The 20198-nt window shown below is 37.1% G+C and overlaps 2 protein-coding genes across 17 annotated transcripts in view; both read left to right on the top strand.

The window, feature by feature from the left end:
* TRIM2 (tripartite motif containing 2) overlaps positions 1-5125 on the top strand; it is a 145122-nt gene extending 139997 nt beyond the window's left edge. For all 14 annotated transcript variants that reach the window (XM_066280714.1, XM_066280722.1, XM_066280746.1 and 11 more), the window contains one exon: positions 720-5125. In XM_066280714.1, the coding sequence (XP_066136811.1) occupies positions 720-872 (153 nt within the window). In that variant the 3' untranslated portion in view covers positions 873-5125. The remainder of the gene's footprint in view (positions 1-719) is intronic.
* A 228-nt stretch (positions 5126-5353) lies between these two features.
* The window catches only part of MND1 (meiotic nuclear divisions 1), a 58285-nt gene continuing 43440 nt past the window's right edge, over positions 5354-20198 (top strand). Inside the window, exons 1-4 of one of the 3 annotated variants that reach the window (XM_066253454.1) lie at positions 5354-5450; positions 13384-13492; positions 15496-15561; positions 18229-18286. In XM_066253454.1, the coding sequence (XP_066109551.1) occupies positions 15538-15561; positions 18229-18286 (82 nt within the window). In that variant the 5' untranslated portion in view covers positions 5354-5450; positions 13384-13492; positions 15496-15537. Of the gene's footprint in view, positions 5451-5698; positions 5783-13383; positions 13493-15495; positions 15562-18228; positions 18287-20198 lie in introns of those variants that run through there. The other 2 variants (XM_066253453.1, XM_066253455.1) reach the window with 2 other exon arrangements.

Here is a 20198-nt window from a genome sequence, read left to right as displayed (position 1 = left end):
GTTAGACAGGGAACCAGGTTCACAGAGCAGTTCTGTGTAGGACCACAGATGCTCAGCTGTGTTGTTACCCTCATGGCACCTGCCTTTTAGGACACCCAACGGGCCAAACAGAATGGTCAAAAGAAACCAGGATGGCTGTCTGAAGGAAAGGTGTTCCTGATCCTTTTATTTCAGCATAGCAGAAGCTTACAGACCAAAAGGAGACTACTTTATATCCAAATGTACATGTGCAACCATTGACTTCTTATAATTTACCTTTTCTGAAAAGGAAAAAAAGAATCTCTTTCTCATTGCTTATTATGATTCAGGACCATTCTTCTGTGATTTAGTTGCTGATTTTTCCCACTAATGATTGGGGATAAAAGAGGGATGTGAGGCTAGAGGGGAGGAAAAATGAAAGCTTTGAGTGAAAAATATGGGTCATTCATTTTTCAAGTGCCATCCAGGGCATTCCCCTCAAATATGACTACTGAAAGAATATAAGTGTGATCTGGTGGCATGTTCTTTGTCAGTAACTCTTAGAGCACGAGAGGAGAAAAAGCAAGGTTAGCTGGGGAAGGGATTGTATATATATATATATATATGACAGTGACCTAAACAAACCTAGGGTATTTCACACATGCTTTATATATTAAAAACATTAGCATCAAGAATTTCCTAATTCCTATTTCATCCTATTACTATAACTTTTCCTATAACACACTCTGTATTTTTGACAGGTTTTTGATGGAAGTGGATCGTTTTTGTCCTACATTAACACATCCGCTGACCCACTCTATGGCCCCCAAGGCCTGGCCCTGACTTCAGATGGCCACGTTGTGGTTGCAGACTCTGGGAACCACTGTTTCAAGGTCTATCGGTACTTACAGTAACAGCGGGAAGCGAGACAGCCCTTCACAAAGGTCTTGCACTAGAAACTGGAATGGATGTCTCGGCGCGGGACCAGATCATACTAAACTTTTCATGCTAGAAGGAATCATTGGCGAACTCTCTAAGATTATTTCTGAATGTAACAATTTCCTTAAAAACTGATTTCTATAGTTAACTTCAAAGGTTAAAAGGAGAGAGAGATCTTCTACTGAATCTATAAAAACTGCAAAGTTTTATACCTGTGAACTATGGCTTATAGGACAGGGATTTATGTAGTTAGACTAATCTTGCAAATCAAACAAGCATTAAAAAACAACGTATAAGATGTAAAGGTATTTGTTAATCCTGTGAATGGTAGCCTTTGCGCAGAGCTTCCAAAAACAAAACAAAAACAAAATCTGTTGTAGTTATATACTTTAACGTTGGTCACAAGATCGGGGGGAATCTTCTAACCTCACTTTTACACTAGGTATTGTGACATTTTTTGGTTATCAATAACTATATATAAATTACTTTAGGAAGAAAAATAAGACTGTCTTGCATAATCTTCTCATCTGTGATTAGCAGGCCTCTGAGTTTAGCACTTAAAAAATAAATGCAAATTTTCCATCCTTCCTGGGTTAGAGCAGAGATCCTTTTTGTGTTCTTTTCACCTCCTCTCTCCTGCTCATCTTATATCAAAAGACAAAATACACCTTCAGGGAAACCTGAAATTCCTAATGCTTTGAGAAGCATATTATAACAGTAACACTACCCGTTGGTAAACAGCCCAGCTCCAGATCAATGCACTGGAATATAATCAAGAAAAAGTTAGTGACGTTTTATGTGCTATGTTCTCACATGTGTCCCTCCTCTTCCACTTCATGAAAGCGAAAGCTTTACCTCCTGCAAAACGTCAACACATGTAGTAGGACACCAGTATCCTAGGACAGAGAGCCATAAGTAGCCCTTTGGAGGACGGATGGTGTCGACCAAAGGCATGTGATTGAGTAACGGTTTCCCCTTAGAAAGCAAGTGTTACCAAAGTTGTGAAAGCGTTACAGGTAAGGGCATGTTATGGTTATTTATCATTGTCTAATGAATAGTAGAGGCATTAAAGGACTATGTATACATGATTAGGGTAAGGTAGAATGTATCGTATATATCTATATATATAGCTGAATTGTTGGTGTATTGAAATAGGCAGCATTCTGAAAGACAGAAGCTCATCCAGCCGTTCTTCAGCACATTCCTTCATGGAGCAGCTTCAAGCCTTCCTAGTAGAACAAGCCCTAAAGCAGATTAATTTTTGCCATTTTCCAGGAATGCTGGTACCAGCTGACATTGCATCAGAAAATGGCTTTCTGGTCTTTCAAAAAAAAAAAAAAGCAGGTCAAAAGAGAAAAGTTGAACTTGAATTACGTTTGAACAAAGTATAAATGCATTTTGAGAAATGTTAAGAATAATTTAGTCAATCAGTCTGTCATTGATATTGTAAAATAAGATGTGGTTTATTTTCACTGTTTAATTTTCTACTCAGTTCTACCAAATAGGATGTCATGCTTGGCATTTTCGATAATGACTTTGGGATCTTTTACACTGAAAGCACCTTAGAACTGAACTATAATAAAACATTTCCCAAGTGTATAATTATATGAATGTGATGTTTATTGCTTATTAATTTATAACTCAGTCACTCTCTTACATAGGAATTTTTTAAATTTAGAAGGGAAATCTAGCTACTTCCAGTTGTCTATCAAATTTATGCCCAAATCAACCTCAGAAATTAATTTTTTAAGAAAGATTTACATTTAGCTTTAGTACTTTTTTAGTTATGTAGAGCTTTCCAAATATTTGAAATTGTCTGTGATAAAGTTATAAAATTCAGTAACATTTTTAGAATGTTAAGATGCAGTTTCCTAGCACTAATGAAATAAGTATTTGAATTTAAACCTTCATATTTAATGAGTGCCTACTAGGAGCCAGGCGCTGTTCTAGGTACTGGGGACATAGTGGTGGGGAAACAGACAAAATTCCTGCCCCCTTGAGCTTACACTCTAGGAAGGGAATTCCATTTTTCCATTTAGTAATATTCTGCATAAAAAATAATCTAGACTTTTAGCAGCTCCTAGACTATTTAAAAGAAAACTTTTTAAAATGGTTAAGTTAATTTTAATTTATTTTTATGAGTAAAATTGGATTCCTTATTTACATTCTGTCAGAAACTATTGATCTTAATTAAGACTAGTTTACTTAAAGGTTTGTTTTTTGTGTGTTTTTTCCCCCACAACCTTTAAATTACATGTGTGAATTTAGAAATTAATCAGCCATCATACTGTATCAGGTTGGATATCTCAAGTAGTAGATTGAAGACAAAGCTAATTTATTTTACATATCAATGTTGGAAAAATGAATTAAAGAATACTCAGACCTGTTTCTCTGTAACTAAAACACATGCTATGGGCACTCCAGGAAACACTATATTTTCCCCCGAAAATATGTAATTGTATATGTTAAAATATATATAACATTTCATATTTGGATACCTATGTGCATTTACTGTATTTCTTGGTAAGCATATTTTAGGGGGAATGCTGCTAAGATACAGATAGACAAGACTTAAGTGAAATTTTGTCACATTCTACGGAAAATGGATTTTGGTAAACTGAGAAGGATATTAAAATAAGTGATTATTTTTTTCTGGGCTACCATTATTGCTTGATTTCTCTTTATCAAGTGTACAGAACCTGTCATACATTCATGATAAGTAGCACTGAAAAATTACCCATTCAAACTCCCCCGGGCACTATGATAAAATATTGCCAGCTAGAATGTAAATAAAGGTCAGTGACAATGTGTTCCCTCCCAATACAGACCTCCCCTGCTGGACATGGGGTGGTAGAGAGTCACTTGACCATTCAGAGATACATGAATAAAAAGCCTTTATGACTGTTTGCCATTTTTTTTTAACGGTACTTAGTATCTTGATCAAACTTTTGTCTCCAGTAACCAGACAAGCCCCCAAGTTTCCTTATTTCATTTTTTTTTTTTTACTAGATTTGAGGCAAATAAATACTACAGGTCCATGAAACTAGAACACACTTGCTTCTACTACTAAATATACAGGGTATGTCCTAACACAGAGTTAACTGGAATAGCAGTACACTAGCAAGTGACTATGGATCCTTAACATTAAGGGGTTCAAATCAATGCTTTGGTAATACCTACTGAGTTAATAGGAGGGAATGCCAAATAAACATCAGATCATCAGATTGCTTCAAACAGGAAAAATCTTTTTGTACATTTGGACTCTATAGTATCCTCCCTATTGACCTGCTTCTGAAAAGAGGGAGGAGTATTTTTAGTTTAACAATTTTTAAAGACATTTCCAGATAGGATACAATTAAAGATAGTTGCTGCAAACATTATCTAATTTTGCTTAAAACCGAAAGTTGTAATACTGTTGCATTCTGTCAACGTTGCAGGGTTTTAAACTTTACAATTATTTTAATATTTTTGATAACTAGGAATCTAGTATTGCCATAAAGGAACTAAGTGCCCATTAAAGATTTATTTGGTATAAATAATTTTTGTTTGTTTTAAATGACAGTAAGCTACAAATCATGGTGTTAATCTTAAACTCTCTGAAGATGAATTGTGTGGCAGTGATTGTGTGATTTGTTTGTGGAGAACGTATGAAAGCTATTAATATTCTAAAATTGGTTAATAAATTGGCTATGTTGTTTAGTGAATGTACAGCACTTCCATTAACTTTTGAAAGCAGTGCAGCCTTAAACTCAGCGCTTTTGCTTTATGACATGGAATGTTCTGCCATCAACAAGAGTGTATTCTTGTAATAGAATTCTTTATGTCATTCTCAGTTCTATAGCTTTTCAAGCCTATGTATGACTGTAAAGGTTTTTTTGCTTTTATTTTCTTCTAAAATTTTGTACATTCCATCTTTATAGCTCTGTTTCGTACGTTTCGTGTATAGAACACGAAGCCTTGCGCTCTCTGCAGTTGATACTGATTGATATATTCTCATTTGTTCTTTTATGATCAAAATGCTGACTGCCTATTTAAAGAAAAGAATAAACGCTGTGCATCAAAGTGTTTGTATGTTCGTAGCTACATACGTACCAAGTATTTTGGATGCTTTAGTCTAAAATAAAACTTTAATTCTGTCTTGAAATATAGGAGAAACAAGATCCATGTGTATTATCTTTACCATGCACAAAATCTCAAATCATTATAATAAAGCTTGTTTTCTCCGTTTCCAGGGTGAATGTTAATTTATTTGACATAGTGTCGCTCCCAGTGAAGAGAAATAAAGGGATGTTCTAGAATTTGTAGAACACAGCAATCCCTCAACCAAACGTTGTACTAATGAGAAGGTCCCGCCCCACCCTGACCGGCCTCGGTGGAGCCGCCAGGGGTCGCTGCACGCCATCCGGGCCAGGGTCGGTCTTTCTCCCACCTTCTCCCACGTTGCTCCGCCCCTAGGGCGGGGTTGGCGCCAAAATCAAACCCTCGTTGGTGCGACCCGCCCCTCGCCCCCAGCGCTGGGCTCCGTCCCCGGAAGACGCGCCGCCTGCAACATGGTGAGAGCTGAGGTCATGCTCCCGGATCCCCTCGAGGCTGTAGGGGTTCCGGCCCTGGAGATCTTACGAGCGGGCTCGGGCTCCGGGGCTCGCACGGAGGCGCCGCCAGGTCGACGCCCTAACCACCGCGCACTTCCCAGGCGCGGCGGGGCGGCCCGAGCGCGCGCGCGCCCGCCCGCCCACCCGCTGCGCCGCGGGAGCCGGAGGCTGCATCGCTGCGCTGCGCCCCCGTCCCCTGCGCCCCGGGGCCGCGGGAGGGCACTGCGGGGACGCCGGCCGCTCCCGCCCTTCGCTTAGGTTCAACACGCTAAGCGCTGGGGAGTGTGACCCGGGTATGTCACATACTCGTACACCTGCTGGAGAGACCACGAATACTTCCGGACCTGGGCCCCTGCTTGCCCGGTTCGGCCTCTGGGAAAAAGGATCAGCGAGACGGAACCGGGCGCCCAGGGTCCCAAATGGCTCTCTCGATCCTTGACAGTTGAGTGGTTTTTAAGCCTCGCAACGTGTAGAGCACGTTCCTGAATTGCTCACAATTTCAGAAGTAACCCAGTGACTCTTCATTTATGCTAGTTAGGCGATTTCTGTGCCAATTCGTTGGGGTTTGTTTTGTTTTGTTTTACTGAAGGGCAGGCATCGTTGCCCTTTTGGGCCCCGGTCTGCTGATTGTAGGGAGCTGGTTCCTTTATTAGGGAAGCCCCGCCCTAAGTGCGTGTCCATGCCCGCCCATCGTCCCAGAACTTAATGGCTTTTGTCGGTATCAGATCATTTACATAAAACTTCAAAGTTTCATACTCGGTTTTTTTTTCTGCTTTGTTGGCAGAGAATCAACCTCTTAATTAAATGGATAGAAGATTTTAATATCTTAATTTAGTTAAGTGGCCGTTTTTTTCCCAAGGTGATGGTAAACAAGGATTTAGGTTGTACGGTGCTTATTTGAAGATGCTTGTCCAGATGTCATTAGAGCTGATAACGGCTTCTTTGTGGTTAAACTACCATCTTAACCACCTGGGCATGAAATGATGTAAGAAACCAAACAGGGCCGCCCTTAAATCTGTTACTAGTGCTCTGTGATATATGTCTCTTTAGAGAGTTACTGGCCTAATATCAAGAACTACTGATAGCTTTGCAGCAAAAACGCATTAACTTTGTCCTTTTACCTAATCTCTCTCATAAATTATCTTCTAATATTTAATGGTTTAATGTGCTGTTAACTGTTTTCAGATTCTTCTGATAATGGAAAAACATGAAACATTAGAAAACTAAATCTATATACTTCCTATTTTTTATTAATGATTAAGAAATAAGTTCAGTGTTGATCAAAGATAACTTTTGCTCTCTTTCCTGATTGTGAATGAGTAGCTGTTTGGATTTGCTTGGGCTTATAATTAGTGTAAGTCCAGTTATATTTTTGAAAGTGGAGAGATGCAATGTAATCTTCCACTTCTGAGCGCTGCAGATAACATCTACTTTTAAGTTTCCAAAATTTCATTGTATTTGATCAACAGGGTTGACTTTAGGAATTCTATAACTCCTAATTGGAGAAGGTTCCTTTGTTGTCCTCAAGTTAAGATTTGAGTCCCCTTACTAATTTGAATGCATCTCTAACTTATATCAGGAGATTTTCATTAATCTTAGTATTAAACGAGCTCTTGTTGATTTTTAGAGAAATTTCTAAATATGGATTAACATGGCATATTATTATCCTTTTATGTTATTTTAATTTTGGCCATGACACTTCCCTACTGTAATTAATAATAAAAAACTATTTGTAGTCATAAAAGAGTCCGATGACTAAATTAGCCTGAAAGCAATGTAAATGGATGAAACATTTATCCATAGTTCTTGAGTAACTTTTATAGCTGTGGAGCTGAGTGATATAGCTTTCTTAAAACTGCCCCAGGACACTCGTTTTCCTCATGGCCTGCCTCTGGGTGGCAGATTCTTGTGGAGTCTATAGGTCTCTCCAAGGATCTATTTATAATAACAAGACAGGAGCCTTTCCTAAAGCTTTGGATCTGTTTTTCGCTGATGCAGCCATGACTGAAGACCTAAAGGGATTCTCACTGCTCCCCAGGGTGGAAAAAAACCAACCGTGTTCTTAATCCTAGGGCACAATTAAAGCACCTGGAAAAGATTTTTTAAAATAAGTGTGCCTAGGCTGACGCCCCTTCTCAGAGTCGGACTCATTTCATATGGGAATGTCCCTGGGCGTCAGTACTTTTTAAAAGCCTCTGAGATGATTCTAATGGCAGTTTGAAACCCAGTGAACTAGCAAAGTGAGCAGAGGGGACCTTCTAACTGCATTTCATGCTTGGTGTATTCAGATGCTGCAGAGGCCAAGGAAGGAAGGAAGGTTGAGAAAGCAGTATTGAACTCTAGCTCTCGACCTTAAATTCAGTGAACAGGTCTACCAGAGATTTTTCTGATTTCACTCTCTAAGCCATGCAAGAAATGCTTATCACAGAATTTCTTCTTATTATTTCACCTTGTATTATATTTATTTGAGTCCAGTGGGTGTTGTGGAATTTGGGAGCCTGAACAGCCTCAAATTTTAGGGTGAGAAGCTTTAGACACATGATCCTAAAAATTAAAGCTTGGCCTTTTGTCTGCTCTGTCTAACCTGGCACTAAGCTCTGGGAAGGCAAAGGCAGTTAGTTCATGTTCTGAAGATTTTCTTTTTCTTTTTTTTAAATTGACATTCAATTTTATTTTATATTAGTTTCAGGTATACAGCATAGTGGTTAGATGGTTAGACAGTTATATCATTTTTGAAGTGATCCCCTGATAATGCTAGTGCCCACATGGCACCGTACGTAGTTAATTACAATATTACTGACTATATCCCTTCTGCTCTATGACTATGTTTTTGTAGCTTCTTTTTTAATTTTAATGGGGTGACATTAATAAATCAGGGTACATATGTTCAAAGAAAACATCTCCAGGTTATCTTGTCATTCAATTATGTTGCATACCTATCACCCAAAGTCAAATTGTCCTCTGTCACCTTCTATCTGGTTTTTTTTGTGGCCCTCCCCTCACCCCTCTCCTTCCCTCTCCTCCCCCCCCAACCACCACACTCTTGTCCATGTCTCTTAGTCTCGTTTTTATGTCCCATGGAAGTATGGAATCATGCAGTTCTTAGTTTTTTTCTGATTTACTTATTTCACTCCATATAATGTTATCAAGATTTATCCATGTTGTTGTAAATGATCTGATGTCATCATTTCTTATGGCTGAGTAGTATTCCATAGTATATATGTACCACTTCTTTATCCAATCATCTATTGAAGGGCTTTTGGTTGTTTCCATGTCTTGGCCACTGTGAACAATGCTGCAATGAACGTGAGGCTGCATGTGTCTTTACGTACCAGTGTTTTTGAGTTATGTGTGTATACACTCAGTAGAGGGATTGCTGGGTCATATGGTAGTTCTATATATTTTCAATTTTTTGAGGAACCACCATTCTTTCTTCCATAGTGGTTGTACTACTTTGCATTCCCACCAACAGTAGATGAGAGTTCTTTTTTCTCCACAGCCTCTCCAACACTTGTTATTACCTGTCTTGTTGATAATAGCTAATCTAACAGGTGTGAGGTGGTATCTCATTGTAGTTTTGATTTGCATTTCTCTAATAGCTAATGAAGATGAGCATCTTTTCATATATCTGTTGGCCATTTGTATTTCTTCCTGGGAGAAGTGTCTGTTCATGTCCTCTTCCCATTTTTTTTATTGGATTGTTTGTTTGTTTGTTATTGAGTTTTATGAATTCTTGGTATATTTTGGATATTAGGCCCTTATCTGGCTGTTGTTTGAAAATATTTTCCCCATTTATTTTTTTAATTTATTTTTTTTCATTTAATTTATTCGAGGGGGGAGAGAGAAAAAGAGAGAGAGAGAGAGAAGAGACAGAGAGAGAAGGGGGGAGGAGCTGGAAGCATCAACTCCCATATGTGCCTTGACCAGGCAAGCCCAGGGTTTCGAACTGGCGACCTCAGCATTTCCAGGTCAACGCTTTATCCACTGCGCCAGGACAGGTCAGGCTGACAATATCATCTCCCATTTAGTTGGCTGTCTGTTTGTTTTGTTGTCAGTTTCTCTTGCTGTGCAAAAGCTTCTTAGTCTGATGTAGTCCCATTCATTTATCTTTGCCTTCACTTCTCTTGCTTTTGGAGTCAAATTCATAAAATACTCTTTAAAACCAAGGTCCATGAATTTAGTACCTATGTTTTCTTCTATATACTTTATTGTTTCAGGTCTTATATTTAGGTCTTTGATCCATTTTGAATTAATTTTAGTACAAGGTGAGAAACTGTAGTCGAGTTTCATTCTTTTGCATGTGACCTTCCAGTTTTCCCAGCACCATTTGTTGAAGAGGCTTTCTTTTCTCCATTGTGTGTTATTGGCCCCTTTATTGAAAATTATTTGACCATATATATGTGGTTTTATTTCTGGGCTTTCTATTCTGTTCCATTGGTCTGAGTGTCTATTTTTCTGCCAATACATGCTGCTATTTTGATTGTCGTGGCTCTATAATATAATTTGAAGTCAGGTATTGTAATGCCCCAGCTTTGTTCTTTTTCCTTAGGATTGCTTTGGTTATTTGGGGTTTTTTATGGTTCCATATAAATCTGATGATTTTTTTGTTCCATTTCTTTAAAAAAATGTCATTGGAATTTTGATGGGAATTGCATTAAATTTGTATATTGCTTTGGGTAATATGGTCATTTTGACTATATTTATTTTTTCTATCCAAGAACAAGGAATATTTTTTCATTTCATTGTAGCTTTTTCGATTTTCCTTAACAGTGCTTTGTAGTTTTCATTATATAGGTCCTTTACATTCTTTGTTATGTTTATTCCTAGGTATTTTATTTTTTTTGTTGCAACCGTGAAAGGGATTATTATTTTGAGTTCGTTTTCTAATGTTTCGTTGTTTGCATATAGAAAGGTTATGGACTTTTGTATATTAATTTTGTATCCTGCAACCTTACTGTATTGGTTTATTGTTTCTAGTAATCATTTTGTGGAGTCTTTGGGATTTTCGATGTATAGGATCATATCATCTGCAAAAAGTGAAACCTTTACTTCTTCTTTTCCGATATGAATGCCTTTTATTTCTTTATCTTGTCTGATTGCTCTGGCCAGAACTTCTAGCACCACGTTAAATAAGAGTGGAGAGAGTGGACAACCCTGTCTTGTTCCTGATTTAAGGGGGAAAGTCCTTAGTTTTATGCCATTTAATATGATGTTAGCTGATGGTTTACCATAAATGACCTTTATCATGTTGAGATATTTTTCTTCTATACCCATTTTGTTGACAGTCTTAAACATAAAATTGTATTGTATTTTATCAAATGCCTTTTCTGCATCTATTGATAAGATTATGTGGTTTTTGTTCTTTGTTTTGTTGATATGGTATATTACGTTAACCGTTTTACATATGTTGAACCATCCTTGAGATTCTGGGATGAATCCCACTTGATCATGATGTGTTATTTTTTAATATGTTGTTGTATTTGATTTGCTAGTATTTTGTTTAGTATTTTAGCATCTGTATTCATTAGAGATATTGGTCTGTAGTTTTCTTTTTTTGTGCCGTCCTTGCCAGGTTTCGGTATGTGGGTTATTTTGACCTCATAAAATGTGTTTGGAAGTATTGCTTCTTCTTTAATTTTTTGGAAGACTTTGAGTAGAATAGGAACCAAGTCTTCTTTGAATGTTTGATAGAATTCATTAGTATAACCGTCTGGACCTGGGCTTTTATTTTTGGGGAGGTTTTTAATAGTTTTTTCTATTTCCTCCCTGCTTATTGGTCTGTTTAGGCTTTCTGCTTCTTCATGTCTCAGTCTAGGAAGATTGTATTGTTCTAGGAATTTATCCATTTCTTCTAGATTGTTGAATTTGGTGGCATATAGTTTTTCATAGTATTCTACAATAATTTTTTGTATATCTGTGATATCTGTGGTGATTTCTCCTCTTTCATTTTGGATTTTGTTTATATGAGTCCTTTCTCTTTTTTCCTTGGTGAGTCTTGCCAAGGGTTTGTGAATTTTGTTGATCTTTTCAAAGAACCAGCTCCTTGTTTTATTAATTTTTTCTATAGTTTTTCTGTTCTCTGTTTCATTTATTTCTGCTCTGATTTTTATTATTTTCTTTCTTTGGCTGGTTTTGGGTTGTCTTTGTTCTTCTTTTTCTAATTCCTTAAGATGTGAAGTTAAGTGGTTTACTTGGGCTCTCTCTTGTTTGTTCATATATGCCTGAAGTGATATGAACTTTGCTCTTATTACTGCTTTTGCTACATCCCAGAGATTCTGATATGTCATATTGTTATTTTCATGTCTGTATGTATCTTTTGATCTCGGCGCTTCTTTCTTCTTTGACCCACTCATTTTTTAAAAGTATGTTGTTTAGTTTCCACATTTTTGTGGGGGGTTTTTCTCTCTTTTTCGCAGCTGAATTCTAGTTTCAAGGCTTTATGATCAGAAAATATGCTTGGTTCAATTTCAGTTTTTCTGAATTTGCTGATGTTAATTTTGTGGCCCAGCATATGGTCAATTCCTGAGAATGTTCCATGAACACTAGAGAAAACGGTATACTCTGGCACTTTGGAATGAAATGTCCTGTACATGTCTATCATATCTAATTGCTGTAGTGTTTTGTTTAAGGCCAATATTTCTTTATTGATTTTATGTTTGGATGAACGATCTAGAGCTGTCAGCGGTATATTGAGATCTCCAAGTATGATTGTATTTTTGTCAGTTTTTGTTTTTAGGTCAGTCAGTAGCTGTCCTATATATTTTAGTGCTCCTTGGTTTGGTGCATATGTATAATATTAAGAAGAGTTGTGTTATGTCTTCTTGATTCAGTGTCCCCTTAGCCATTATGAAATGACCATTTTTGTCTCTGATTACTTTTGCTGTCTTATAGTCAGCATTGTTAGGTATGAGTATTGCTACACCTGCTTTTTTTGGATGTTATTTGCTTGGAGTATTGTTTTCCAGCCTTTCACTTTGAATTTGCTTTTATCCTTGTTGCTTAGATGTGTTTCTTGTAGGCAGTATACAGTTGGATTTTCTTTTTTAATCCATTCTGCTACTCTGTGTCTTTTTTTTTTTTTTTTGTATTTTTCTGAAGCTGGAAACGGGGAGAGACAGCCAGACAGACTCTCGCATGCGCCCGACCAGGATCCACCCGACACGCCCACCAGGGGCGATGCTCTGCCCACCAGGGGGCGATGCTCTGCCACGACCAGAGCCACTCTAGCGCCTGGGGCAGAGGCCAAGGAGCCATCCCCAGCGCCCAGACCATCTTTGCTCCAATGGAGCCTTGGCTGCGGGAGGGGAAGAGAGAGACAGAGAGGAAGGAGGACATGGGGGTGGAGAAGCAAATGGGCGCTTCTCCTATGTGCCCTGGCCGGGAATTGAACCCAGGTCCCCCCGCACGCCAGGCCGATGCTCTACCGCTGAGCCAACTGGCCAGGGCCTACTCTGTGTCTTTTTATTGGTGAGTTCAATCCATGTATTGAATACATTTAGTGTAATTATTGACACTTGAGGGTTTCCTATTGCCATTTTATATATTGCTTTCTGTTAATTTTGTATCTTGTTTGATTCCTTTCTTTTGTTTTTCTATCATTTGTTTTTTATTGGTTGTAATCCATACTTCTTTCCTCTGTCACTTTCTTTTTTTAAGTCATGTGCTCCGTGGTGGTTATTTCAGGGGTGGTTACCATTAGGTAATGGAAAGGGTACCTACCATGTTCATTGTAGTACAATATTTTATGAGTGCTTCTGCACTCCATCGTCCTTTGCTACTGTTAATCTTCATCCTCTCCCCTTTTTTATTTTTGTTGTCAGAGTTTAAATTTAATTTTATTGTATTCTTGGTGGAGCTTTTACTCGACGCTCCTGTCGTTTTTTTCTGTCTCTAGTTGAAGAACTTGTTGAAATTTTGGGGAGAGGTATCGGGAGCGCTCCTCACGGCACCATTTCTCTGAAGTCACTTCTGTTCTGAAGATTTTTAATCTGCTGAAAAGATAAGTGAGCACCTCTCTTTGGCTGGACAGTCAGCCTTCCATCATCTGATTTCTACTGTTCTCATCTCACTTGCCATTCTCTCTGCATGTACCGTGCAATAATCATCAAGTCTTTCTGGAGCATTCCATGTCCTTTCATAACATTGTGCCTGTGTGTGGGCTGCTCAGGACACCTTTCTCGCCATTTCTTTTTTTTTAATTTAATTTATTAAATTTAATGCAGTGACATTGATAAATCAGGGTACATATGTTGAGAGAAAACATCTCCAGATTATTTTGACATTTGATTGTGCTGTATACCCCTCCCCCAAAGTCAAATTGTCTTCTGTCACCTTCTATCTGGTTTTCTTTGTGCCCCTCCCCTCCCCCAACCCCTCTCTTCGTCCTCACCCCATCCCCCCTCCCCCCACCCCCATTGCCATCACATTCTTGTTCATGTCTCTGAGTCTCATTTTTATGTCCCATCTATGTATGGATTCATATAGTTCTTAGTTTTTTTCTGATTTACTTATTTCTCTCCGTATAATGTTATCAAGGTCCATCCATGTTATTGTAAATGATCCAATGTCATCATTTCTTATGGCTGAGTAGTATTCCATAGTATATATGTACCAAAGCTTTTTTATCCACTCGTCCTCTGATGGACACTTGGGCTGTTTCCAGATCTTCGCTATTGTGAACAATGCTGCCATAAACATGGGGGTGCATTTCTTCTTTTCATACAGTGCTATGGTGTTCTTGGGGTATATTCCTAACAGTGGGATAGCTGGGTCAAAAGGCAGTTCGATTTTTAATTTTTTGAGGAATCTCCATACTGTTTTCCACAGTGGCTGCACCAGTCTGCATTCCTACCAGCAGTGTAGGAGGGTTCCCTTTTCTCCACATCCTTGCCAGCATTTATTCTGTGTTGTTTTGTTGATGAGTGCCATTCTGACTGGTGTGAGGTGATATCTCATTGTGGTTTCAATTTGCATTTCTCTAATGATTAGTGATATTGAGCATTTTTTCATATGCCTATTGGCCATCTGTATGTACTCTTTGGAGAAGTGTCTATTCATTTCTTTTGCCCATTTTTGGATTGGATTGTTTGTCTTCCTGGTATTAAGTTTTACAAGTTCTTTATAAATTTTGGTTATTAACCCCTTATCAGATGTATTGTCAAATATGTTCTCCCATTGTGTAGTTTGTCTTTTTATTCTGTTCTTGTTGTCTTTAGCTGTGCAAAAGCTTTTTAGTTTGATATAGTCCCATCTCACCATTTCTTAATTCACCAAAATTCTTCTCATCTTTAACTTTCCTAGCAAACTCTCCTCCCTCCCCAGCGTGGAATTAAGTCATTCTGACCTGGGTAGTAATTCATTCTGTTCTGGATAACAATTTGTGCATGTACCTGTTCATCAGTTATAAGAAGTTATATTGGCCTGACCTGTGGTGGCGCAGTGGATAAAGCGTCGACCTGGAAATGCTGAGGTCGCCGGTTCGAAACCCTGGGTTTGCCTGGTCAAGGCACATTGGGAGTTGATGCTTCCAGCTCCTCCCCCCCCTTCTCTCTCTCTGTCTCTCTTCTCTCTGTCTCTCTGTCTCTCCCTCTCCTCTCTAAAATGAATGAATGAATAAATAAATAAATAAATAAGTTATATCTTTTTTTTGGAAAGAGATTTCTAAGTCTTTTGAAGGTCAATACAGTGACTTGTTGATGGATCATTTGATAAATAATGAATTTCTGCACAATGCCAGTCTCTGTCTCAATCATGGTTTCTATTATACTGGTGACACCTCCCACAAGGCGTGGGCTAAAGTAGTGGAAGAGTTAAAAGTCAGTTTTCAAGCCAGCTCTGAGCGTTGTCAAACCTGTTGGTATCACTATGATCATGCATAAAAATTTCTGATAATGGCTTAAACCAAGTTATTTTAAAATGTAGTGTTTAAAAAAATTGCAGTGTTTATTTTTTAATCTTTGTGCTTTATTTTTGTTTTGTTTTGTTTTTTTTAATCTTTGTACTTTAGTCAAAGAAAAAAGGACTGAGCGCGGAGGAAAAGAGAGTCCGCATGATGGAAATTTTTTTTGAGACGGTAAGTCATTTTTCCTAAGATTTTTAATATTTTGCACAATATTTTTCTTGTGTATACATCATCTAGTGTTAACTATACCTTTTTTATTAGAGATCAGTACTTACCAATTTCCTAAAGAATGTATAAAATTCCCCAAATCTTTGGTACTTGTGAGCTTGGGGGTCTGAAAGAACCATGCCCCAGCGCTCAGTCTGTTCTACACATGGCCTCAGAACTATCTTCTGAAGCATATATTTGATTGTGTCTTCTTTAAGCCCCAAAATAATAATGAGAATAGTTCACATCTACTGAATACCTCCTACATGCTAGTCTCTTGGTGTAGTTGATTTGATTTTAGCCTTTTTAACCCTGAGATCAGCCTGACCTGTGGTGGTGCAGTGGATAAAGTGTTGACCTAGAACTCTGAGGTCATCGGTTTGAAACCCTGGGCTTTCCTGGTCAAGGCACATATGGGAGTTGATGCTTCCTCCCTCCCCCCCTCCCCTCACTTTTCTCTCTCTCCCTCTCTAAAATCAATCAATAAAATTAATTAATTAATGGCAAAATGTACAGTATAGTAAATACATAAACTAGTAACAGTCATTTATTGTCATTATCGAGTATTATATATTAGACATAATTGTACTTTACTTTTATACACCTGGCAGCACAGTAGGTTTGTTTATACCAATATCTCCACAGACACGTGAATAATATTGATACATATGTTGCCTAGAAGGATAACTAGCTACAGTGTCTGTAGGTGGTAGGAATTTTTCAGCTCCATTGTAACTTTATGGGATGTTGACCAAAATGTTATTATACACTGCATGATTGTAATTGTATTGATTGATTGATTGATTGATTGCTTTCAGTTCACATGTTCCTATATATAAATATATTCATTCATGAAAATATATAACATATGTATTTGAAGTTGCTAAGGTACTAGGAAAAGAAGTCTGTGCCTGTTCTACTTAAGAACATGAGAGCAGTGTAGTTCAGTGATAGAGAGCTTGTACCTGAAGTGTGTTTCACCTAATAGCTTTGTGACTTTAGGAAGTTATTTGACCTAAGTTTCATTCTCCTCATCTAATAAGGTGGATGATAATATATAATTTTACCCAGGCCACAGTGTTAGTATAAGAATTAAATGAGATAATCTTTGTAAAACATTATAATGCCCCAGTCATAAGTGCTTAATTAAGTTATCTAGTGGTATCTTACATACAGGTTTTGTTTTGTTCTTTTTTAAGGGTTAGAACCACTGTGTTCATCTCTCCTTTATTATCTCTGTTTAATGCTGGGTAGAACTAATATATACTTGAGACCATTTTCTCTGTACACTTAAATGACCACATTTTAGTTCTGGGGTTCTTGGCAAGCTCATTTATTTATACTGCAACCCCACTGGGCCAGCCAGTATGTCTGTGCTCTTCCCTGATGACCACATATAAGCAGATGTCTCAGTGAGTCCATGTCCTTATTTCAGGGAAGCTGAAGTATTTTCAGATAGGTTCAATTAATTGATTTTTTTATTGCATTACAGGCCTAAAGTCAGTAATTCATCGCATGTATTCTGAGACCCTAAAGTATTATCTTTAAACAGTTTATCCCCAGATGTGCAAAAATTGGTTTCATACCCTAAGACCAATGACTTTAGTAGTTTCCTTAATTTACTAAATCTTAAGTGTAGTGAGATAAAGTTACTTTTCCAACATTTTATTATGAAAAATGAAAGCATTTTACATGAACATTTTACTCTACTCCATTTGCTTTATCACATATATAGTCATCTGTCCATTCATTTATCCATCCATTAATTTGCCTTTGGGGGGGATATATACCCAGGTTCTAGTCTTTTGTCAGGTATGTTTTTTGTGAATATTGTCTTCTAGTCAGTATTTGTCTTTTCAGTTCTTGATATACCCTTGGATAAGCAGTTTTAAATTTTTATGAAATCTAATTTCCATCCTGTTGAAGTTGCCTTTTCAAGTTTATTTTGGAAGAAATAGATTCCAGATTCCCATAACAATATTCACAATAATTCTCTTCTGATTACTAAATATTTCCATCTTAAATATTTCACTTTGGTTATATAAGTTTTCTAACCGTAAGATTAAATATTCTACATGTAGAGCTTCTTCTCATAATGTTTTGCTTTGGTGGACATGCAGCATGTATAGATGAATGATTGATAGGCAGTGATGAATTATATAACTTTCCTTTTGTATAAGTGTGGCTCTTTCATGAAACCATGTGGCTCTTTCATGAAATGTAAACATACCTTGACAGTTGTCTGTTCTGCTTTTAGTTAGAACTGATAAATTTATAATGTATGATATATGCTAAGCAAAGTACTATTTGTGTTTTCTTAAAATCAATGTCAGAAAAGCTGGATTATGTCATATTAACAAATGATTCATCTTAACTAGTTTTGTACTTCAGTGGGAAGGTGTTCTCCAGTTACTTCAGAATGGCATTTTTATGTGAAACCTATCCACTTGAACTTCTATTGAAGGTATTGAATAAAATAATCGCAGTTTCTTCCAGCTCCAAAATTCTAGTGCACTGCTGATTTCCAGGCATAGTATAATATTTTATGAACATAAGTATGGTAACTATTGTATAAATATATAGTAGAAAATAAAAACATGTTTTTCATTACTTAAAACATTTTTTTAACAGAAAGATGTATTTCAGTTAAAAGACATGGAGAAGATTGCTCCCAAAGAGAAAGGAATTAGTAAGTATCAAAGATGTGCTGGGATATTTAGGGAAATATCAGTCTTTTCTGCTAGCCTTTCACTGTATGGAAACAAATTTCTAGAGATGAATGTTTATAAAAATCCCTTACATGATGTCTTTGGGCCACGGCCATGACTCCTGTGTTTGGAGTATCTACTCTAGGAAGATTAAAATGGAATATGCGTTCTTGCCCATGTACAAATCGACACACGTGTATGTGTGCACATAAATATACACATTTATCTATTTATGGGTATAATGTATTTCAAAAGAAGTAAAAATTGTTCATATATACTTTAATATTTGTTAAATTAACTTTCTCTCTTTACATGGTGTTTTGATTTTCTGTAGCTGTATTAGCCTTCTGTAGCAGCAAATTACCATAAACTCGGTAGCTTACACAATAGGAATTTATTCTTTCAAAGTTATGGAGACCAGAAGTCAAAAATCAAGAAGAGCCTTCTGGAGGCTCTGAGGGAGAATCCATTTCCTGTGTCTCTCCTAGCTTCTGGTGACTGCCAGCAGTGCTTGGCTTATAGACCCATCGTTCTAATCTCTGCCTCTGTCTGCACGTGGCCTTCCCTTTTGTCTCTTACAAGGACACATGTCATTGGATTTGGAACCCATCCAAAATCCAGGATGATTTCTTCTTGAGACCCTTAATTACATCTGTACAGATGCTTTGTCCAAATAAAGTCACATTCACAGGTTCTGGGAGTTATCTTTGAGGTATCACTGTTAAACCCCTATATAAGATACATATTTTTTAAAACCTTGCTTTTTGATTATATAAACTATATGCTTATTTTAACAGATTTGGAAATTATAAAGACTATAATGAAAATAAAATTTGTTCATCATCCCTTTATTTTGAGACCACCACTGTTAACATTTTGATATATTTTGATTTCATATGCCAGGGTCTGGCTGTCTTTGTATGTATGTATCTGTCCATTTCTCTAAGAAGGAACTGTGTTATATATATAGTTTTGTGTTCTTATATTTTTATATAAGATTAGATCACCCAGATTTACTTATGTCATGTGCTTTAAAAGATTATGTACAACGTCTGTATCTCCTAATGTTCAATTCTCTATCTACTGTGCCATAATTTGCTTAGCCCTTTACCAGTTGTTGTTCAACAACCGATATCTAGTTTGTTCCCAATTTTTCTGCTAAAATTAATGTGTAATTAACATGCTATCCATAGGTGTTTTTTAGAGCAGTTTTAGGTTCACAGAAAAATTGACAGGAAGATACAGAGATTTCTCATATACTTCCTGCCTTCTGCCCCCAACATGCTTAGGGGCAACATGCTTATCAGCATCTCTCACCAATGGTACTTTGGTTACATTTGATGAACATGTATTGACATCATAATCACCCAAAGTCCACAGTTTACATTGGAGTTCATTCTTGGTGGTGTACATTCCATGGGTTTGGACAAACATACAGTGACACAGATCCATCATTATGGTATTATATAGAGTAGTTTCACTGTCCTAAAAGTCCTCTGTGCTCTGCCCGTTCATCCCTGCCTCTCCCCCTCATAAATTTTTTTCCACATCTCATATTACTTCAGAAGGAAATAGAGTAGAAAATAGAGACTTGTGTAGTCTTCGGCTTTTTACATCTATTCTCAGATTACCTCAGGAAAGGCTACCCAAATTAAACTCACATTCATTTCTCAGAACTTTTTACTTTTAGAATTCTTTGACATTTCATTTGTTTGTACCTTGCAAGTGAGGTTGAATGTTTTCCATATTTGGTGTCAATTTTATTTATTAAATCTTCAGTTTTTTAATATATTTCATTATATTTGGGGATCTGCTCTAGGAAAAATTAAAGTGGACATTACAATATGGATAATTTCTTGGCAGTTTTATTTAATAGTAAGAATTGTTCATCAT

This window comes from Saccopteryx bilineata, chromosome 1, assembly GCF_036850765.1.
Source record: "Saccopteryx bilineata isolate mSacBil1 chromosome 1, mSacBil1_pri_phased_curated, whole genome shotgun sequence".
Lineage (NCBI taxonomy): Eukaryota > Metazoa > Chordata > Mammalia > Chiroptera > Emballonuridae > Saccopteryx > Saccopteryx bilineata.
Note: the sequence above shows the minus strand (reverse complement) of the source record. Positions and strands in the feature narration are given on the sequence as shown.